The sequence below is a fragment of the Falco biarmicus genome, chromosome 4 (assembly GCF_023638135.1).
Source record: "Falco biarmicus isolate bFalBia1 chromosome 4, bFalBia1.pri, whole genome shotgun sequence".
NCBI lineage: Eukaryota > Metazoa > Chordata > Aves > Falconiformes > Falconidae > Falco > Falco biarmicus.
The window spans coordinates 37,052,750-37,075,354 of NC_079291.1; the positions used below are offsets into that span (position 1 = coordinate 37,052,750).

Consider the following 22,605-nt stretch of genomic DNA (forward strand, 5'->3'; position numbering starts at 1 on the left):
CTGCTCCTTTGTTCGGCGGCGGCTCCTGGCGGCGTGGCGGCGCTGACAGCTGCCGGCGGCGCTCCTCGGGACCAGGCGGCCGCTTCACCTCAGCGCCTCCCTGCCTGCCAGCAGCGCCTCATGCTCCCGGCCCGCGCCGCTGCGCGGTCTCTCTGCTTGTTTCTCCGCCCGCGGTCAACAACCGGCGGCAGCAGCAGCAGAAGTTCAGGCCGCCGACCCGGAAACTCATCGGTAGCCGAGGCCCGCGGGGGTCCGACGGGAAGCGGATCCGCCGAGCCGGGGGAGGGAGCGGGGCGGGGCCGGGCCGGGGCGGGACGAGGGGCCTGGGTGCCGGGCGCGGCGAGAGGATGGGGCGGCAGGCGAGGCGCTGGAGGAAGGCAAGGGGGGAGCGGGCGAGCGGGGCCAGGGCGCTGCCCTTCGCCCCGATGGGGCCGTCCCGGGGACGTGGAAGCCGTTGTCGCTCCGCCAGGCTGCGGCGTGAGCACCCCTCCGGGGCCCGGCTCCAGGGCGCCACCGGGAAAGTTCGGGGGGGCGTTTCCCGGCCGTGAGGCGCCGAGCGGCGGGGGGGCTGCGGCCGGAGCGGGCAGTACGGAAGGCGCGGGGCCCCTGCCCGCTCGCCGTGCTCAGCGGTCGGCGGCCGTCTCCCTCCGTGGCGGCGGTTTCGCCTGGCCGAGGCAGCGCTGCGGGGGAGGCCGAGGCCTTCGCCGTGGCTCCCTGTGCGGGGCGGCCTCCCTCGCGGGGGTGGCGTGGCCGCGTGTCCCCGTGGGGCGGTGGGGGCCGCCCGCCGCCTCGTCCCGGCGGGTCCGGAGCTGGCGGGGGGCCGGCGGGCCGCGCTGTGGGAGGGGGCGAGGCCGGCGGCGCTGGGGGGAGCCCGGCTGAGGCGTGTTCGCTAGACCTGCCTCCCTTGGGAGGGTGACGCGTTGTTGGCACCCGGATTTGGTCAGGATCAGTTCACTGGTGGTGCCTTCTGAAGGTGGACATCTTTATTGCCCTTGCAACCCCACTCTTCTTCATCCTCTGTTTTTGTTTTCTGGAGTCATACCGTAGTTCTTAATGTGAACCAGACGTTCTCGTCCCGCTCAGGATTTAGTACAGAGCAGTGACAGAAGGAGTTCGCCCGCTGCCTGTGCCACCTGCCACCCAGGTGGCCCAGCCCTGTCTGTGCAGGATCCCTCCTGCAACCTGTGACCCAAACCCGGTATATCCTGGTACCTGTAGGGAAACCCAGGGAGCACACCTTCCTCAGCTGCCTGTAAGGGATGGTTGGTTCTTGTTGCTTTCAAAACTCCTAATATCCCGAAGTACAAGCTCTCACAAGTCAGCACCTTGCTTGTTTAACGTTTCTAGGTGCTACTGTAATGCAAATCAACAGGTATTTCTACATGGATATTATTGTTCAAGTACCACCATTAAATCCTCTAATGTATTTATCTTAACCAAAGGTGAAAATGTGCATGCTGTTACTTACGTTGGGGTTTTTTAATATGTTTTCAGGTAGTCTGATGCCAGCAAAAATACTGGACTAAGGGCACGGGACTCTGAAGACCTTTGTTTCTGCTAGAAGAGGTGAAGAAGCTAGAAACAGTAACATCCAAAATCTTTGTGGAGGGATTAAGTCTGCAAAAAGCATGTGCTTAGGGATGATATAGAATGACAGGAAGTTCATTTGCAGATGAAGCAGATGATTATCTGGAAGGTGCTAATGGCCAGACATGACCTTTCTCAAATCTGATACATGATTTAGCCTTTGGACGTTTTCCCTATCATTTTTATAAAATTTTGTGATTACTGGAATTGTCACTTGGGGTTAAACAGAAGGGTAAGCAAGCTTTTGTCTTACATCTAAAAACCTGCGTCCACTTTCTGCAAAAACTAAAGATTTATTCCTTTTAGAAGCTCTGTGTTTGAATTAATTGTGCATCAGTTTGCAGCTTCACTGAAGTAAAACTAAGTAAATTAATCCATACTATAGTTCATTTTCATCAGCTTTGTTACTTGGGCTGTAGGGAAGATGGTGTTCTACTTCTGGTGGGGGTGGCGGGCAAGCAGAATCAGGTATTTTCTTGAAATCCCTGTGGAACTCACAGAAATGGAGTACTTTGTTATGGCACATACAAATTACAGTGCCTTGTCACTTTAGAATGGTTTTCTTTTCTGTTTCATATATTCTTCAGAGTCCTGAATTTCTCTGACATTATGGCTAGCTTGCAAAAAGGGGAAGATAGTTACAAAGTGGGGAAAAAAATATACTTTATTTTTATTTTAAAAATGGGTTAAAGAACAAGATTATTTGTATTACATCTATGTGATATAGAATTCTCCCCTTTCATGAAAGGGAAACAGAATTATATCAGCCATTGATATTTCTTCAGCTAAAGAGCAATAAATGAATAATGCAAGGAATCAGTGGATATAAATACTGCATCCTGAACTTTATCATGCTGTTGGATTTTTTTTTAACTGAACCTTTACTTTCTGTTTATTCATTGTTTCCAGTGATAAAATAAGAAGGCGAAATGGGAAACCCAGAAAACATTGGAGATGCATATGTTGCTGTGATTCGTCCAAAAAATACTGCTAGCCTGAATTCTCGGGAATATCGAGCTAAATCCTATGAAGTAAAACTATTTAAATTTTTGTATTTATTAATGTTTTAAAAATTTTTTTTACTTAAACTAGAAGAGAAAATGTGACAATAAAATATTTAAATAATTTCCATGTATGTCATATACCTACTATGCATTGCCCCATCCTTACGGTATTTGAACACTTTAAGGTTTTGTAATATATTTGTGTTTCATTTCATTTCAGGGCCTCTTGCCCTGCGGGCTGCTCATTACAAGGGTACAGCCTGGTCTTTTTCTCTTTAACCTTACTGTTATGGAGGTCATTCTGACTTTGCCGTCCTGCTCCTCCACATTCAGCACTTTCTGAATTTTGTTACTGCTTTTACAGTCATACAGTAAATAACAACAACAACAAGTTCTGTGCTTGTTTCAGTTGTACTTAAACTCCTTTGGTTTCATTATTGCTTGAAGATTTTATTGCTTGAAGTTCCCATTGAAGGCCAAAAGAAAAAAAGAAAGAAAGTTTTGCTGGAAACTAAACTGCAGGGAGGCACTGAGATAACTCAGAGCATCTTGGATTATGTATTAGAAGCCACCAAACCAATTTCACCAGCCAATCAGGGCATTAAAGGTAAAAAAAAAAATAAAAATTGTGGTTGATAGCTCTATAAAAATACTTTAAAAATTAAATGGGCATGGAAACATGCAAAAGCATGAAATTAGTTTTTTAAAAAAAGAACGAATGTTTTGAGGTTCATTAAAAAAATGCAAGCCAACTATACAGCTAAAACCATTAATTTACCTTTTTTCCTTTTATCTTTATAAAATGCTTACTAAATTATTTTTATTAAGTGAAACTTTTCTTGTCTGTACTACTTCTTCATCTCAAATTGAGGTTTGTAGCTAAAGTTCTGGTAAACTGGATTGAAGTGGCTTTTTTATCCTCAATTTCAGCTAAAACTTGACTTGAACTAGTGAATAGATTGCTTCTAAAGTCTTTTCTAAAGCCAGCATCATTCAGTAGGCAGTATCTACATGAAAATATTTCTGGCATAATTTACCACTTACAGATATAATTTGATTAGTACATTTTCTTTTTTGCTGTTGTTGCATAGCTGGTCTAGCAAAGAACCTCATGCTTGTGCTGACAAAAATTGTTTTAGCCAGCATATTTCATTTCCAGATTGGTATAAACTGTACTGACTAAAGCATGTTTTTTTGCTGTGTATCTCATCTCTGCTTTGTAAGTAAAGTTATACTAGGAGGGTTGTTAGTTCAGACAAGGCAATGCAGTGCTAACAATTTAGAAAAGGACTAGCTGGTTGCGTGGTAGAATGTTGTGGGTGGCAGTAATTGGGGCTGGATGAGGAATACCTAGTAAAAGCAAAAACTGTTTCTTCCATGGTTTAGAGAGTTTTAAATTGACTTTAACAGAGGGCTGAAGCATTAATATGCATAGCTTAGTGTGGCCACTGCTAAAGTATGCAATTGAGATCAGAAAAGCAAACAAAATGCTGAATTCGGTAAGAGTGTAAGGAAGGATAACAAAGGAGGAAAATACTGTCATACCACTACATATAAAAAAGCATAGACCCTAACATGGAATATAGCATGCAACTATAGCATGCTTTCCCACTTCAAAAAGAATCTTGTTTAACCTAAAGATTTTGAGTGTGAATGCTATGAAAAATCGGGGATATAGAAAAGTTGCTATGAAAAAATCAATTGTATTTTTCATGTTAATTGATATATATATATATATATATATGCATATTTATGGTCTATTTTTAAATATGTATTTAGATTTTCTTAACTTGCTTTAGATTATATATTTCATAGTTATAATTTTTTTCTTCTCAGAAATAGGGAAATTGAGTCTGGTAAGCTTTCAGATGGCAAACTCTAGGTTTTATTGGTTGGTTGGTTGGTTTTTTTTTTGTTTTGTTGGTTAATTAATTAATTTGGCTTTTTTTAATACTGTGCTAGGAAAGCGTGTAGTGTTAATGAAGAAGTTTCCTCTTGATGGAGAGAAGGCAGGCCAGGAGGCATCGCTTTACATTGTTCCAACTGTTGTGAAAGGTAACGTTGAGCATAATTTCTGAAATTGTACCCATTTTAGCAGAAGTTCAGTTGAAGTGTTATTAAGGATTTTTGTGAATATGATAATATGGCTTTTTCTGTATTTAAGCATTAAAAGTTGCATTCAAGTGGAAACCTCTCCCTGAATACACTAAACTTGAAAAAGTTACTTAGAATTCAGGAAAAAAACCCTTGTTTTTTAATGTATTACTTTTGTTTCTGTAACAATAGTATACTTCTGTTTTAAGCTGTATTTGTTCACTTGATTATATGTAAAAACATATGCGTTAACTTGTATAGAATTTACTGAAAGCAAGTATGAGACAGATACTCTATTCAGTTCAGTGTTCTTTACTCAGAAAAGAATACTTCCTGAAGTCTGTGAACAGTTATAGCAAATAATGTCTTTAGAAGGCAAAGTAAATTGCTTGTCGGGAAAGTATTTTTTTAAAAAAAAGCCTGAAGTGGAAGTCTTTGTGCTTTTGGGGAAACTCCTTCATTTTTGCCTTACTAATAGTTTTTATGCTTAAAACCTATCAAATAAATACCATTGTGGAGATACCAGTGGCAATAAATACCTCTTCTAGTCCTGAGTCCTATTCTTCTTTTCTGGCAACAGAATACATTTTGCATTAATTTTTTAGATGAAGCTGATCACACTGATGAAATAGCAGCTGAACGCTTTTAAGGTTTTTAAGGCTGCTCTGTTGGGTTGTGAATTGTTCTGTAAGGATTGTATGTAATTTCTATCAATTGTCATTTGGAAAAAATGAAGTTATTGTAGCCAGAGTTAGAAAGTGCTCTCAAGAGCGTGTAACTGCAAAAGATGCAGAAGGGAAAATAAGGTTCTTCTCATCGATTTGTCTTCAGAGTATGCTTTCTTTTTAGATAATACGAAATACGCATACAGTCCTGGATGCCCTGTGTTCTACTGTTTACAAGACATCATGAGAGTCTGCAGTGAATCCAGCACCCATTTTGCTACGCTTACTGCAAAAATGTTAATTGCTTTGGATAAGTAAGAAATTTCATCAGTAAAAATATGTTAAAAAACAAGTTAAGATAATTTGTAGATGTAGCACATAGTTTTTATAGCATTCTTGTGATTAAGAAGGAAATCATTGTGATATCACATTATTTTGTTCTTGTTTATCAGAAACTGAAACCTTGACAGCAAATATCTAAATCTTTCTAAAAAAGTTTTTTGCAAACTCAAGAATGGTGTGCTTATCTAAATCAAGTGGCTTTTTACAGGTTCTTGCTCACAGTGAATGTTTTGTACAAGCATATACTAATGATGAATCTTTTAAAAGCGACCTTTAAAAGTATCTGCCAGTGTAGTAAAAACACCCTGTTAATTGTATAATGTTCATGCTTACCTTTAAACTAAACCTCCCTTTAGAAAGGGAGTGCATCTTCCCCAGCCATACAAATTTATTCGCAGTGGGGAGTTAACTTTCAGAAGGTGATTATTTGTTTAGTCAGATTTATAGTAGTTTGAAAATTGAATATGTGAGCAGTTTTTTGGTCTTTTTAATGTACCCTTAACAAATAAATAGCAGATATACTTACGTGTGAACTTATTTGCATTAATAAAGTTAGCTGAAAATCTTGGCTAACATGCAGAATTGTAAGTTATTAATTATAAGTTAGGCTATTATCTACAAAGATTCTGTGTGTAGGGTTTTTACAGTTTTATTGGTAGAGTCATAACATTTGCATGTATACCATCATGCCAGTTAGACTTATTTGCTGCTTAATGAATGCATTCAGACTCTAAGCTCTGCTTAAAATGTGTTACAAGCCTTACAGTTGTGCGAGAAGCCTTGGCAGTGTAATAGTAAATAGTTTATATTGATTATTCTGTATGTATGTAATCTGAAACACTTCTGAAAGATTCAAACTACTGTAACAAATTTATCTACCAACTGTTTATAGAGGAAAAGCCTGAAAATCCCTCAGGAAGGCAAGAGGGTGTTTATAGCGCAATGACCGCAATTTTACAGTCCTCCTTTCCAGTAGGACCGTGAATAAGTGAAGGAAATACAGCTTTTGCAGCACATGATAGCTTGGAGGTGGGACTTAAAAATCCAGGCCTAAGCATACGTGGTGAACTGCAAGCCATGTTCTGCCATTCTTACACATGGTTCTGGGACAGACAAGATCCAAGTGGTCTGTCAGTGGATCTATCTTTCCAGAGCATGTACTACTTCTTCTGTATTTCCAGGCTAACTCTCTAAACGGAATTTATATGTTCCAGCAAAGCACGTGTTTATCTCAGGCTTGAGAGAAAGTACATGCAGAAACCTAAATACAAACCTGGCTTTAGACCCTTAGTTAAAATGTGCCCCATTCAACATAACACTAAAATAATTCAGCAATTTAGTGAGAATACATTTATACAAAACCTGAGATGAATAACTTGTCCTGAGCCCTGTGTTTTATGTGGCAGAAAAAAATGCAGCAAGTGTACAGTGCTGACTGCCCCCAGTAGCTCAGAGTAAGAGGGCTCTAAAGCCCTTCTGTACTGACAGTAGGGGAGCACTTAAAAGAGAATAACCAGCACAGCTTTGTGAAAAGGCAGGTGGTAGCCTATCTGAAAGAGGCTTAGCAGTTCGAAAACTGGACCTTCTGATTTTTTGTCTTTTTCCAACTCTCCCTAATGAAACACATAAGTTAGAAGACTTAAGTCAGCACAGATATTGAAACTTCAAATCATCCTTAAAAAAATGCTTTAAGTTTCAAAATGTGTATGTTGAGATTATTGAAAGTACTGAAAGTACACAAAACGGTGACGTGTTGGTGTGGTTAAGTGTTTTTTCTATAACCAATGTTACACTTAGTTTAGCTTATAATTTCCTTTTCTTAGAGTTTGTATTAGCAGGAAATGTGTCTGAGCAAATATATTTGCTTAACTATACTTGGTTAAAAAATACTGTGTTTGGGGATTAATTTAGTCTTACAAAATCGGCTGTGCAGCTTATAATTAATTGTTTTTAATTAAAATATGTGATTATCATACATGCAACCCTTACTCAAACAAAATAATGGACAGGCATGACCAAAATAGTCCTTTTCTGTCTGAAAATAAATTACTTGCGCATTCTGTCCTGCAGGTGGTTGGATGAACGGCACACCCAGTCTCACTCTATCCCAGCTTTATTCAGACCATCTCCTCTTGAGAGAATTAAAACAAATGTGATAAACCCAGCCTATGCTATAGAACCTGGTCAGACAGAGAGCTCATTACATATGGGCTATACTGCCCTGGAAATAAAAAGTAAAATGCTGGCACTGGAGAAAGCAGATATGTGTATTTATAATCCTTTGTTTGGATCTGACCTTCAGTATACCAATAGGGTAAGAATTATATTTTCGTTTTATATTTGTGGAACATACATATGTTTTCATTTTACAATTCATTCATTTATTTGATATGAGTGTGTGCTTTATGTTTGATATAATCAGATTTCTTTATTGCACACTTACTGCTAAATGGTTTTTAAAATCCTCATATTTGAACATCATTCTTGTTAATTGCAAAATGTTAGTCATAACTTGTTTCAAGAGAATATTCAGCCTGGATGGGGGATTGTTTAGGCAAATCTCAATAAGGTATTTTTTCAGTTGTGCTTTAAATTATGTCTTCACAGGTTGACAAAGTGGTAATAAATCCATACTTCGGCCTCGGAGCCCCAGACTATTCAAAGATTCAGATTCCTAAAAGAGAAAAGTGGCAACGTAGCATGAGCAGTGTCACAGAGGACAAGTATTATGTTACATTCTTTTTTCATTAATGGATATTTTTGTTTTGTTTTATTACAGTAGTACTTGGTAGACCTGGTCAGAGTGAGATTCTTCTTACCTTAGGGCTTTATTGTACAAATATTTTTAAAAAATTCTGTTTGAAGTCTGTAAGTAATGAAACACAACAATTAAAGGATGGATCAAGAAAGGTTTAAATTATAAACATTAGGGAAGCATTTCTTAGCATAATTATTACAGCTGTGGCTTGACTACTGCATGATGAAAATACTAGTTGTGTGAATACTGGCACGTTCTAGCTGCATGAGCTTCATTTTTGTTCTTCGTGTAGATCTAGTTAGTGCTATGTTTATGATTTAAAAAAAGTTGATGCTCTCAACTATTGAAATATTTCTGATCTGTGTTTTCCTCTTGTTTCCCCTTCTAATTCATAGAGAACACCAGTGGGTAGATGATTTCCCTCTTCACCGCAGTGCTTGTGAAGGCGACTCTGATTTACTAAGCCACCTTCTGGATAAAAAGTTTTCTGTTAATCAGTTAGATAGTGACCACTGGGCTCCTATTCATTATGCATGCTGGTGAGTCAAATTAATATAGTTGCCAGTCAAATGCACGCTTGTTATCATGATTCTTTATCACTAATCATTTATGTAACTTGTCATATAGACACAAAAATAAGTAATAAAAAAAACCTCTAGACTTGTTACACTTTGACTCTAATATATGTTAGTGTTACCTTCTGAAGAGAAAGATTGCTTCAGGTTTTGAGGTAATTTCAGTTTGAATGGTTTCAGAGGAGACCAGGTGTGGAAATCAAATCATCAAACACTTATCTATAGCCTCTTGTATCTGTCCTGAAACATGTGTTCTAGTTCCTGTTGGAGACATTGGGTCTGGTTTAGTGTGGTAACTTTCACAGTCTTTGTTCATTAAAGGCTCTGAGCAGTTTTACAGCACAGCCATAGCTGAGCTGAGCACATTTTGATGATGGTCAGGCTTTGAGTGGGAAGCTGGACTAGGTGACCTACAGAGGTCAACTTCTCTGATGTTTTAATGAGATATGATGTTTTAATCTGTAAGTGCTTGAGAACTTTCCTCAGTTGTAAAAATGCTTTTATTTTATGCAAGTTAGTCTTTTGTATTTATAGTAGTGTCTGATGATATGAATAACATCAAAATCAAACTTGGCTATAAAAAAAATAGTTGATTTGTAGTGTTTCAGAAAGCTTACATAAACAGTATACGCAAGATTTACCAGTTATCAGCATGAGGCTTAAGAGTCCTCAGGATCCATCTGCATGACAATCAGAAGCTTTACTCTGGTTCTCACACAGAGTATTTTTTTTTTCAGGCAAGGCTGAATTATGTTTTGCCATGACTGAATTGCTACAACTACCCAAAATTAGCTAGTTTAACGTAAGGTTCGGTTTGTCTGTAATTAATCCAATAAACGGTTACTAGACCAATGGTTACCAAAATGGTGCAGAACTGATACTAATTTCTGAAAATATTAATGTTGCATTGTCTTTGGTGTCCTTTCAAACCTAAAAACTTGAGCATGGGAATACTTTTCCATATTTAGAACTATCTAAAAAAAAATTTTATTTTACATTTGCTGTGTCTGTTCTGCTTTAAAACCTGTCTACAGGTATGGAAAAGTTGAAGCCACTCGAATGCTCTTGGAGAAAGGGAAATGCAATCCAAATCTTTTGAATGGCCAACTTAGCTCTCCTCTTCATTTTGCTGCTGGAGGTGGGCATGCTGAAATAGTACAAATTCTGCTAAATCATCCGGAAATCGACAGAGTGAGTTCTATTTGTGTATAGAAACAGAAGTTTTAGCAACAGTTTCTAGCTTGTGTGTGTGTGAGATATCTTGTGTCGAGATCATGATGTGTAAACATAATGATGCTATTGAGAGATTACCAAAGAATGGTTAATTATCTTCTGTTACCTCTACTTTCCCATTGTGTATCAATTAGATGTTTGAACTGTAGGATCAAGGATTTTAATTATCTCAAAAAATGTGTACATGCTTTACCTATCTCCAGTGAAAACAATGTATTACCAGTGTTTCTGTTTCTGTTTGTAGCATATTACTGATCAACAAGGAAGATCTCCGCTGAATGTCTGTGAAGAGAACAAACAAAATGAGTGGGAAGAAACTGCAAAACTGCTGAAGGAAGCCATAAATAAACCTGTATGAGTTTATTTTCAAAATAGTTTCAAGTTTATATTTAATTTACTCACAAACTTGTAGAAGAGCTAGGCTGACATAGCTGCTATTGGAAATGTGCAGTATACTGAAATTGTTAGTGTAAATATTGACAAACTAATGTTTTGTCTCTAAATGTTTCTGTCTATATTGCTCGAGAAATATATGCAAGACTTTAAACATGATTTTTAAATTTACTTGTAGAAGCATCAATCATGTCAGCTACTGATTTTTTGTCTGCTTTTGATCATATAACCATCAGCTTGCTTTGTGCGGTGGCATCCTTAGAAGGAGCGTTCAGCTGGCTAAATGTAGGGTTCTACAAAATAAGCTTTACATCAGTTAGTCAGCGTAGGCTTCCTTGGCAGTCAGTGGAGATCGAGCTAGGATAGTAAACAAAGTGTACGATGTGATTCCTCTAGTTCTGAAGTAGATTTAGAATCAGCCAAATGATACGAAACCGCTTGTTGCGTTTCTTTGACTTCAGATGCAACTTGTATCTCTGTAGGCAGGTGGCAGTAAACCTGTTGATTTTTCAAGATGTTTTAAATTATTTTCATTTCAGTCTATATGAATGAGTTTTCCAAAATAATTAATGAAGGGAATTGACCTCCTTTATTTTAGGGGTCTTATTATGCAGTTGGTCAAATGGCAGAAACATTTAACCTGTTAGATGAAAACAAGACATTTCATGGATTTATGACTTGTGTGTATATGCTTTAGGCATCTGTTTTACATAGAATTGCGTCTCACAGGAGGCATACTCCGGGCCCATATGCAATTCAGTGAAAGCTGTGGGAGTTCTGAAGGGGAAAGTTATTTATTAGTAGTAATATTATAGAAGTGCTAAAAGACCTTAGTGAAATTGTACTCTTGTTGTACTGGGGTCTGCATAAAGGGTGGTTCTTCCGTCTGAAAAGTAAGTCTTTAGTAGAGACTGATGAGGGGAATCATTCATAACCTGTGAGTTAACAGTGAGGTAGACGTTTCAGGACATGCATAGGCACTTGAGCCCAAATCCCTTGGGGAACTTCTAAGTGCCTGCTTACCTTTGAGTTCAACAGAAGTGAAGTCCTCAAAGTATCAATAAGATCTTTCTTGGGGTTATTGTGGTAAGCAGCACAGTGTAAGAATTTGCATAGGACATGAAACAAGCAGTTTTGATAAATAGTAAATCTGCAGGAGTTGTTCTTTTTCTCAACAGTATGGATTAATTGCTTAATTATGGTAAAATTGCTTTTCAGAAGCACCAATATATTTGTTTAATATGTTTAAATTTTTATGTAGTATGAAAAAGCACGAATTTATCGTATGGATGGGTCATACCGCTCTGTGGAGTTGAAACATGGAAACAATACTACTGTACAGCAGATAATGGAGGGAATGCGTTTGTCTCAAGAAACTCAGCAGTACTTCACTATCTGGATCTGTTCTGAGAACCTCAGTAAGTAACAAGGAAGATCATTATACTCGAGAGCTTGTACTGTTTTTTTTTATTTCTGCTTGCCTTTAGAAAAAATAGTATTTCCTTAGGAAAACAGGAAACATCCTCTCTCACAGTTCTGTATTGACCTCTTTCCATCAGCTTTTAAAAGACATCCTTTACAAGTTAATTCGTACTTAGACTGTCTGTTGATACACTTTGCCCCTGCCAGACCCTCTGTAATGCCTGTAGGTCTCATTCTTTCTATCTTTTGCATAGGGAGTGAGACCAGGTTTTCTATTCCCTCTGCTTAAGCTTTCCTCCAGTAGATCAACTGCCAGCTTTTACAGCCTGGTGTCTCCAAACTGTGCTTTCACAGCTATAGAAAGCTTCTCCAGTTTAGGTTTTTGGGTACTTGCAATAGTCTGACCCTGTGTCACTGTGGCATCTAGAATGTACTTCATCTAGATGAAGATGAGGCTAGTCCAGGCTGCCTTTCTGTTACGAGGCACATTTGCTGTCATAGTCCTTACTGCTAACTTACCCTGATTTTAGTAGTATTTTTCTTCCCAGAGCATCTGAAATTGGATGCATGTAGTTGTGTTTACCAATATTTAATCTATTTAAAACTAGTAATTAAAGTAAAGCTGATAAATATTTTTTCATTAGGTCCTTTAATGATATGAATTTTCATGTGATTTGCACCAAAATGATTTTTGATAAACAAGTTTTCAGATATATTTGGTGGAAGGAAATTCTGATGCAAAACATAATTACATTTGCTGTATGCTTTGGTATTTATGATCTAAATAAAAAGTATATTTATAGTTGTAATTTGAGATGTAGCAAAAGGTAAGTAGGACCACAAAAGTGATTGTGTTTTGTCAGAAAACATAGTAAACAGTACTGCTGGAACAAGAAAGCTATGGGATACATTATAATGGATTTACAAAGCATAATTCAGGTCTGGTAGGATACTGTGTTGCAAGTGCCATTAACACAGAAGCCTTGCATTTAAATTTTTATTTACTATTGTCAATCTTCCACTACAGTGGCATTGTTATTTTTTCTTTTTATCTATAAATTTTGCAGGATATCTGTTCTTCATTCTTTTTAAATCTTTTTCTCCCAGTGTCGCGCCATTTCCCTTTTTACTTTGCTGTATGCCGCATGGCTACTGTAACCCCCAGTTAAACATAGATGTTAATGTCTGGAAGAAAAGGAAGTTTTTGGGTGTTGAAGTCTCCCTGCTTGTGCCTTTTCTAAATACATATGTCGTGTTTTACTGAAATCATTGAAGTATTACCCTTGCATTTGAGGGGAAGAGCTCACTACATTGTTTAAAACCAAGTAATTATCTAGATACTTTGCCATAGTTTGAAAATGTCAGCTGCTGATTCACAGCTTCAAACAACTACTGGACAAATTTAATTATAAAAAGTATTTATTGCAGTTTGTGTACAACTGTAAAGCCTGTAGTTTTCTTGTTTGTAGGACAGATAACACTTTTCTGTGTTTGAAAGTAAGATGGATAAGTTGAGTGAACAGATTATTCTCAGTGAAAAGATGTTGCGCTGTTACATGTCCTTTGAAATTTTTCATACAATGTGAAATGTCACAGTGTAAAAGCCAGAGCAGCGAGGGTGAGGCAGACACAGCCTTCTAGTTCCTCACTACTAGGAAACAGCCAAGCAATAATCACAAGGACAGGCAGGGTAAGTGAATAAGCATAACTGAAGGTTTGGACCTCTAGTACATAGTAAAACTGTAGTAAAAAGCTCTGTATTAATTTCTCAGCTCTCATATACACAGGAGAACATGAAGCATTGAATGACTGTAGCCTGTTAAGAATAAAGACATTTTACAGATTTTTTTTAAAAAAAAGCCTGTTCTGAAAAGTTCATGGTTTATATATATATCCAAAAATGGCAGATGTGTTTATAAGATAAGCTATATCTGTATTTCTCTGTCAGAAATAAGATCACTGGACTTTGTATTTCTCCCATAATAATTGAAACAACAGTCTCTAATGTTTTATTATTGCATTCTTAAGGTCTGTGTTGGTATTCCATTAAATTTTTAAATACCACTTCACTCTTGAGAAGCTGAAAATAACAGAGGTTCACCAGTAGTGCATTTAGTGAGTTGATGTTGAGAGTTTTGTCAATAAATCCATATTTTCAAAACCTTTTTTTATGGCAGTTTAGAAAACACAGGGGAAAATGTTTGTTAATGAGCCCTTAGTTTCAGATACTCTGGTTTTGGTGCAGCATTTAATCATATACATATATATGTGTGTGTGTATATATGGGGGGGTGCTGGGTTATTCTGTTTATCTAAAACCAAAATCTCTTATTTTTCAGGCCTCCAGCTGAAGCCATATCACAAGCCTTTGCAGCATATTCGAGATTGGCCTGAAATATTCACTGAACTGACAAACTTGGATCCTCAAAGGGAAACTTCACAGCTTTTCCTGAGAAGAGATGTGAGACTTCCACTGGAAATAGAAAAAAAGGTCTGCACTTGGAAGTGATGGCATGAAATCATGGTCAGAGTCAGAATGCTTTGACTATCAACACTCAGTGGGTTTAATGACTGGAGTAATTTCCAAACTTACTTAAACCTGACCTCTCCTCTCCTTTTTTGTACTAGTTTGAGTCTTCAGGTTCTTCTCTCTTTCCTTCCTGCCTTCCCCGCCACGGTTTGGTTTGTCATAAGTCGTGTGTCTCAGTCTTTATCTGTCTGTCATACAGCTAAAGACAACCTGCCCAGTTTTCTTTCTCTTCCTGTGCTGTGATTTTTAAGATATATTAATTGCTCAATTTCTATGGGATTATTTAGATATATTATTCAAAATAGATTAATGGGAGAAAAAAGCCCACAGACGTCAGTATTTCTGTGAACCTTTTGATTGGGCATGGCATGCTAGTCACCTTTAATTTGTGTGTTAGGTCAGTGAAGTGTTGAACTAAACCAATGAATGTATCATTTTTTCTATTACAACACATTACTAAAATGTACACTTCAGTCAGGATCACACCTTTGTCGTCTGTCTCTGAATCAGTGAGAAAATCTAGTTATAGTTTCTAGGCTTATTTTCTTTTACAAAGAAATCATATTATTTAAATTTTTTTGATAGATTGAAGATCCATTGGCTATTCTTATCCTTTTTGATGAAGCCAGATATAATTTACTGAAAGGTTTCTATACATCACCTGATGCCAAGTTGATCACACTGGCAAGCCTGCTTCTACAAATAGTCTATGGAAATTACGAGAGCAAGAAGCACAAACAGGGCTTTCTAAAGTAAGTATGTGTGTTTAAAACTTAAATCATGCTTTTAGATTAAGTATTTTTAGATAGCACTTACTATGGAACTCTTGATTTTTAGGTATGATATATTTATTATTTTTCTTCATCACTGAGGTCTAGTTCAGAGTAATCACATAACCCTCACAGCGTTAATAGAACCTGGACAGGGGACTTAAAAATGTATTAATCTTAATCATTGCAATCCCAGGCAGAGGGATGGAGGTCCTGTATTCTGAGTCTATATAACTCTATACTGAGATACAGTAATACCAAAATGAGTAATAGTATTCATGTGAATGAAGGGTTTTGATGGGACTGAGACTTTGGACAATGCTCAATTAACTTCTTCCTGTGTCCAGTTATTCCATCTTGTGGGATTGGCTTTCCTCCCTCTTTGAAGAGCACAGACCATGCAGAGATATTACTTCTGTTCTCTCATTTGTAGTGAACAGCTGTACTAAGTTGGTCAGAAACATAGCACCAGTAGGGCTCTGCCAGATGGTGCTTTCCCCTCCCCTTCTCTCTGCTTGCCAGCACAACAGTAGCTGAGCTGTTCTGAGATACGACTTTTTCTTCCCACATACATTTCTGCAGCAGTATCTGAGCCCACCGGGATTCCAGTTCTCTACTGTGTGTACCTTCACTCCACCCCCTACCATCTCCACCTCAGTTCATTCATGTAACAGCAGCTGTGCTATTCTCAAACACTACGATACTTCTCATCTCCTGTCATTCACAGCATCAACTGAGCTGTCTTGGTTTCCTTTCTTTTGGTTGTGTTCTCCGCCATCAGTGAATCAGGGTGCATTTTCTGCTATAGTTACTCTGATATAAGCGTGGGCTGCCTCTGGAAGGGCCGACTGCGCTTGCTCATTCCTTTCCCTTCATTCTGTCAGGTGTAGAGGCTATACCATCACAGAGTGAGCTAGGTGAATGAGCTCACTGGAAGGGTTTGGGGTTTGGGTGGGGTGTTCAGTAGGTTCAGCTGTTGACCCATCTTGTCCCAGAGTTACACAGTTGGCAGACTGAGCATAAGGAGAACTGGGTTTAAGTGGGACTGCCTACCTGCAGGAGTGTGCAGTTAAATGCAGCTGGGGTTAACACAAAACTACCCCCTGCTGAATCCCAGCAGCTGCAGGGCACTGGTCCTCTCCATGCTGAGGCAAATCGGGAATGGGGTTCTGAGTTGATCCTGCTCCATGGAAGTGTTTGACTCTGTAGACAGGACTACTTGGAAAGAGAGTTTAGGCCAGATAAAGAGCCTCCTGGGCATCTGGGCATGTTTTCCATCCATATTCAAATTTTGATCTTGGAAAGTATCTCAGCTTGTTCTTCTCCAGACAGATGAAGAGGTTTATATTCTGATTCTTTTTGTCGTTGACATAAACGCTTTATTAAAAGACCGGTCATTTCAAAAATGTATCCAGGCTTTTGTTTGTTTCAGAGTATCCTTGACTTTAAAGATTAAGTTGCATTGTCGTGTGCAGGGTTTTTTCTTGATAGATCACATGTGCAGTTACTGACATAGTTGTATGACTAGATTTTGAGACTACCTTAATTGTGCATAAAAGCAAACTAGTAAAGGCTTCCCTTTAGTGTTTTTTGTTTGCTAACATTTCCTCTCCCTGCTGTGTCCATGATGCATGACACGAAGTGTGTAACACAAAGCTGGATCTCCATTAATTGAGAATTACACTATATCATATCTTAGGAAGCCTTAGCTTACATTTCAGGAAAGCTTCTCACCTGATGAGGCAAAGTAGAGTAGGAGGTGACTGTCTAGCTCAATATGTGACTCGAAGATAGAAATTGTCAGACGTGTTCTTTCTCCTTGCTTTTTTCAGTGAAGAAAAACTTTTTTTTCTGCTTTGTTTTTCTCTTAGTGAAGAAAACCTTAAATCTATAGTACCAATCACTAAACTAAAAAGTAAAGCTCCTCATTGGACAAACAGGATACTTCATGAATACAAGGTAAGATAAATAATCAAGTAGTAGAAAATCCTGTCTTAAACATTTTTGGACTGTTTGGTTGTCAGTTAATTAAAAAAAAGACTGGTATATAAAGCTAGAAATGTGTGTGTTCTGAATTTTTGGGATGGGTTGTTGGAATTTTTTTTTTGTTTTCTTGTACAGTTAACTTGTACAGTTACAGTTGATCTGTTTCTTAAAAGTAAGTATAATTGTCACCTGTTAATTTATCTTCAGTGTCAACTGTGTATTGGGGATACTGCCAATTCAGACATACATGTAAAAAAATCTACTCTGACTTATTTTCACATGTTTGTAGCGACAGATCCACAGTCCTTTTTGCCAGTGTAACTTGTATGTTAGGGATCTGATAGTGCTACTGATGTGAGCATGTGTATCTGCACACACAAGCTCCTTTGACCAGAGCAGTTAATTGAGCAAAATTTTTAAATGTGGACTTGGGATGCTTCTGTAAAATTAGACATCTAACTGAGGGCTGTGGATTCCAGCCTGGGTCATAGGCACCTGAAGGTTAAATTCGTGAACTTCATAAAAAATTATGGAAAAAGTGAGGTGTGTCAGAGGGAGAACTGTACCGGCTGACATGCATCAGTAAAGGTAGCTGCCAGGAAACACTGCAGAGGCACCCAGGGAATGTTTTCAGGCCTTGGCTGTCTTCTGAGGTTACTTAAAACCAAACTTTCTCTTGGTACCTACACTGTTTTTGTCAGAAACCAGCAGATCATTCCTGTTCTTTCCAGTACAGATGAATGAGAGGATGATGGTGGTCTTTCTAAGACTGTGGGCATAGCAGCATAGTCTCTGCTCTTTCTTGTATCACATAATATGTAGGAATAAACATAGCTTTCTTGACTTCAGTTCTTAGGCCATTATTGGGGTGCAGGGGATGGGGGGAGGGGAAAAGAGTTTCAACCTTTTGTTCCAAAAATACTCATATATTTTACGTTTTTAAAATAGCTGTGTAGAATTCAGGTAAGCTGTAATGCAGAGTGTGGATCCAGCGAGGTTGGTCCCATACACTATACCCACAGTCATGGTCCCCTGACTGTTGAAGATGTGCTCTCTTTTATGCCTGTGCCTTCTTATCTTGCACGTGGCCCAGCCAAGTTTTCTGCTTGTTACTGTACCTTACACCAGTATATTTTGAGGCAGGAACACTTGCAATCCTTCGTTGCGACTGTTTCACGCTGCTGAAGAAGGCGAAACAGAAGCCTGTCTCATTGTGAATGAAGGCTCCACTAAAGAAAAGAAATCTGCACCTCTGTTTTGCTTAGAAAAGAAAAAAGAAAATCCATGTTTTTTGGGGGAAGGTACTTGCTCATCTTACGATGCCTCACTGGATCGGACCCCTTAAAGGAGGAAGAATGCTTAGTTTTAAGTGATGCGTTTAATGTCAGATGAGTGCGTAGGTGCTTATCCCTGATGAGCTGATCATATTTCTGAGAGAGGCAAAACTGGGGGGCCCTGCACAGGTGAGGTGTCTGTGGCTCAGATTTCTGAGGCTCATACAGGTATCTGCTTTCTGCCTCAGTCTTTTTTGACATTTGGGCCTTTCTATTGCTCTGGGGTTTAGAGTAGCAAGACAGTTGCTGGGAAGGCACTTCGGGAATACTAGTTCAGTGAGAATTCCTCGAAATAGTGGATTTTCTTCCAATAGCCACAACTATTTGGGAAGACTTGTTGATTGCCATCGTTCCTTTATTTCTAGAACCTCAGCACCAGTGAAGGTGTAAGTAAAGAGATGCATCACCTTCAGCGCATGTTCTTGCAGAATTGCTGGGAAGTTCCTACTTACGGAGCGGCTTTTTTCACAGGACAGATATTCACCAAAGCAAGTTCAAGTAGCCATAAAGTCATCAAAGTGTACGTAGGAGTAAATGTAAAAGGGCTGCACCTCCTCAACATGGAAACGAAGGTCAGCTTAAGTGAATTGCCAGTGTTAACTGTTAAGCTTAATTCTGTTATCTTGAATTCTTTGTGCTAGTAGTCATTTCATGTCCAGCTGTTTAGTTAAACTTGACTGTGAAGATTTCTAAGATTTTATAAGACATACTAACTGAAAGCCTTGTAATTTTCCACTTCACTACTTCATAAGCTACAATTAGATTGTGGAACATTCTGTTCTAAGTCAGAATCCTGTCTAAGTGAATGAAGGAAAGTTCAGTTTGTAAGTATGGAGAATATTTTCTGAGTGACAGTTTCCTACATTTCACTGTAGGCTTTACTCCTCAGCCTAAAGTATGGTTGCTTTATGTGGCAGTTGGGAGATGGAGATACGTGTTTTCAAATCCATAGTCTGGAAAATAAAATGAGCTTTATTGTGCATACCAAACAGGTAAGCATTGTCATTTTTCATCCTTTATGCTCACTTATTGTTTCCTAAACTGGATACGTTCCTCTTCTCATTTGAGATTGACCACCCTTGTACAGTATAAAAGAAGCCCAAGCCAAGCCCCCACAAAAATGATCTTAAAAATTTCTTTTTAGTATTGCAGAATGGTGCTTATTTTCCTAGCACGTGAAGCCTTTAGGGTTCAAAATACATAAAATGCATTTGTCATCATTAAACTTTTTTTTTTTAAATTGAAACTGTTTGTTGCATGTGTCCAATCCCTCAGACTCTAAGGGTAATTCCAAATATGATGCGAATCACAGAGTTGGAGCTGGTAACTTTGCTCTCAAACCTGGCAGGGTTTGATATTGAGTAAAACTAAGGGTCTCTGAAGGCAGTGTTAGAAAGCAACTTCACTGCAGTTGCTACCAGCAACTGTGATAGTGTTTGTGGATGTCTGATAGAAAACGCCTGTTTTACTCATGGTCTGCGTCAGTGGTAAGATGCCATGCTAACATGTGTTCTGATGAAATTACAGCTTTGAGTACCTTGCATACTTTGACCGTACTTGCCTTTGATTCTGTTATATTAAGGTGGTTACAGGGGAACTGTTTGAAGGTTTTGAGAAACACTTTCTGATGGCTGAGAAAAATCCAGGGTTTATTTTCCTGATTTCTAAAGTGATGCAGCTTTTATCTTACTATTTTTATCTACTTTGATCTGTCATATACTTGATTGTGTCACGGTTCTGAAATGCTGATAGAATTTAATTGTATACCTTTACATAGGCAGGTCTCGTCGTAAAGCTTCTGATGAAATTAAATGGCCAGTTAATGCCAAGTGAACGAAGTGAGTGATGGAAATGAACAATAGTTACAAAACAACATCTGATGGCTAAGCAAAAAAATTACTTCTCATCACAGCAGAAGACTTCCATGTACATGAATTTTACACAATAGAAAAGTCAATTTGTACAGTTTTTTAACTTTGTACAGAAGCTGCATGGTTTATTTTTTTAAAAAAATTGTACAACATATCTATTATTTTTATAAGTATTTTTGTGTTTCATATATAAGCTATTGTAGGGCTTGAGCTTACCCAATAAAGCTAATGAAATGTAAATGGTTTACCAAGTTGGACGAGCATGAATCAAGTAAGGCTTTTGTTCCCGGAGGACTATGGGACTGACAGTGCCATTAAGCAAGTCTCAGTTAACCTGTTTACCTTTCATGTTATTCTGTGGAACATTAAGGAGGTTGTATATGTTAACAGTATTGTGTAGACACACTTTATTTTTAAGGTATTGTTGATAAGTGTGCTTAAAAGACCAGTCAGACCTTCAAGCGACTACTTTGGGTAAACCATTCTTATGGGTTTCTGACAAATGTTATAACTGGCTTTATTTTTACTTGTAACTTTCTCATACTTTGTATTCATATTTATTCTAAAATATTGCATGAGGATGTCAAAAGGGAAATACTTAAAAACATTCAGAAGCCATATAAATGTTTAGCATGCTTGGGTTTTTTAAAGAATGTTTTTTACTTTTGCTGTGCAATATAAAATATGTCTATGGAAGAGGGGGAGAAACAGATTTACTTACAAATTAGTCTTACTCAGAGGACTTCAGAAAGTTTAATAAATCTTACCCTGGATTGCAACACATAAGCAGTAATGAAAACTCATATAGGAGATACTAAGTTATTTCTGTTAAACTAATTTTCTTACTGATTGATTACTTGAGTTTCTTGAGACTACAAGCAGTGCAGAGTGCAGGAATGAAGATTTATATTGCAAGGAAGCTGGATAAGCATTTTGCCTGCTCTTTGCAGAGTCAGGATTGGATCTCAACCAGTTGGGTCCCAAGTGTAAGGTGGGAGCCTATGAAGTCTGAAACATATCCTCCTATGTTAAAACAGTATCCGTAAGACAAATCTTGTAAAATTTCTGGTTGTATTTCAGGGTTTTAAGTGCACTTGACTATTTCTTCCGTGTAAACTGCATGCTAGAACAGTGTGCAATATTTTGTAAAGAAGTTTTTTTAAAAATAAAAATTAGCACTTGCTTCTTAAGTTTTCAAATAAAAGTTAATATGAATGTTAGGAACTGTGCTGTTGTGTAGTGACTTTACTCATACCTTACTACTATTAAGCACAGTTTAAGAAATAAAGTAGTAAGCAGTTAAAAAAGTGAACAGGAGACATAATTTGTAATCTTAGCAAGTTATACTTTTCTAATTAAACTTCACAGGCATAAATAATGGTAAATCTTCATGGGTTGTTGTATTTTATTTAAGGTAAATAACGCAATAGTCAGGTCCTTCATAGCGCATCCTTGTTATCACTTGGCACTGCTATCAGAAATATACTTCACATAGTACTGCGTTAGAAAACTAGAGGAAAAACATTAAAATGTACATCAGTTGGATATTTAACAATACTATTAATATGCCTTATTGCTGTATAGTTCTTTCTGCTGAATTCTTATTTATTACTAAATAAATTGTTTGCAACAAGTCATGTTTGTTGGTTTTATTATTGCAGCCAGCATGGAAGTGCCATCAGTCTTACCAAGCAGGTGTTCTTACCAAAGGGCAGTATTTTGTAACAGGCTCATCTATGCAAGGTATGTAGGAAGATCATCAGAGAGGATCATCGGGAGGCTCCCATGGCAACTACAAATTAAGACAGCACACAGTGGGAAACCACTCGGGCGTTCATCAAGGGAACTGAAGACTGCTCGTCATGGCAAACCAGAAATTGGCAGATGTAGTGTGTCAGTGGAGGGCATTAAGTAGCGAGAGCTCATTTAAGGCAGTCCTAGCAAGCTTCTTGCAGCTGGGTGCGTAGGAGTTTCCACTATTGCTGCGAGAAGGCAGGTGAGTACAGTCGTTTCATCCAGAAGTGGGTAAATGAAAAATAGGA

At 38.3% G+C, this 22,605-nt stretch overlaps 1 protein-coding gene across 6 annotated transcripts; it reads left to right on the top strand.

Moving 5' to 3' along the window:
- The first annotated feature begins 96 nt into the window (after positions 1-96).
- Positions 97-22,198, top strand: KRIT1 (KRIT1 ankyrin repeat containing). Of its 6 annotated transcripts, none has more exons than XM_056335607.1 (18): positions 97-231; positions 1,495-1,819; positions 2,497-2,618; positions 3,039-3,198; positions 4,554-4,646; positions 5,535-5,664; positions 7,763-8,006; positions 8,300-8,415; positions 8,846-8,989; positions 10,060-10,216; positions 10,503-10,610; positions 11,913-12,069; positions 14,412-14,563; positions 15,188-15,354; positions 17,244-17,331; positions 19,058-19,264; positions 19,568-19,684; positions 20,470-22,198. In XM_056335607.1, exons 3-18 carry the CDS (start codon positions 2,517-2,519, stop codon positions 20,536-20,538), a joined length of 2,211 nt encoding a protein of 736 aa, XP_056191582.1. In that variant the 5' UTR covers positions 97-231; positions 1,495-1,819; positions 2,497-2,516; the 3' UTR covers positions 20,539-22,198. The 6 variants fall into 6 exon arrangements, with proteins under 6 accessions (XP_056191582.1, XP_056191580.1, XP_056191578.1 ...); XM_056335605.1 differs by having other exon boundaries at positions 1,495-1,566; XM_056335603.1 differs by lacking the exon at positions 97-231 and adding an exon at positions 298-377 and having other exon boundaries at positions 1,495-1,566.
- Positions 22,199-22,605: the final 407 nt, after the last annotated feature.

Bases quoted from the DNA above. Each gene is read 5' to 3' on its own strand.
- KRIT1 (XM_056335607.1), top strand. From the start codon at position 2,517: ATGGGAAACCCAGAAAACATTGGAGATGCATATGTTGCTGTGATTCGT. The intron at 12,070-14,411 runs GTAAGTAACAAG...CTTATTTTTCAG, and splicing joins GATCTGTTCTGAGAACCTCA to GCCTCCAGCTGAAGCCATAT. The intron at 17,332-19,057 runs GTAAGATAAATA...CTTTATTTCTAG, and splicing joins GGATACTTCATGAATACAAG to AACCTCAGCACCAGTGAAGG.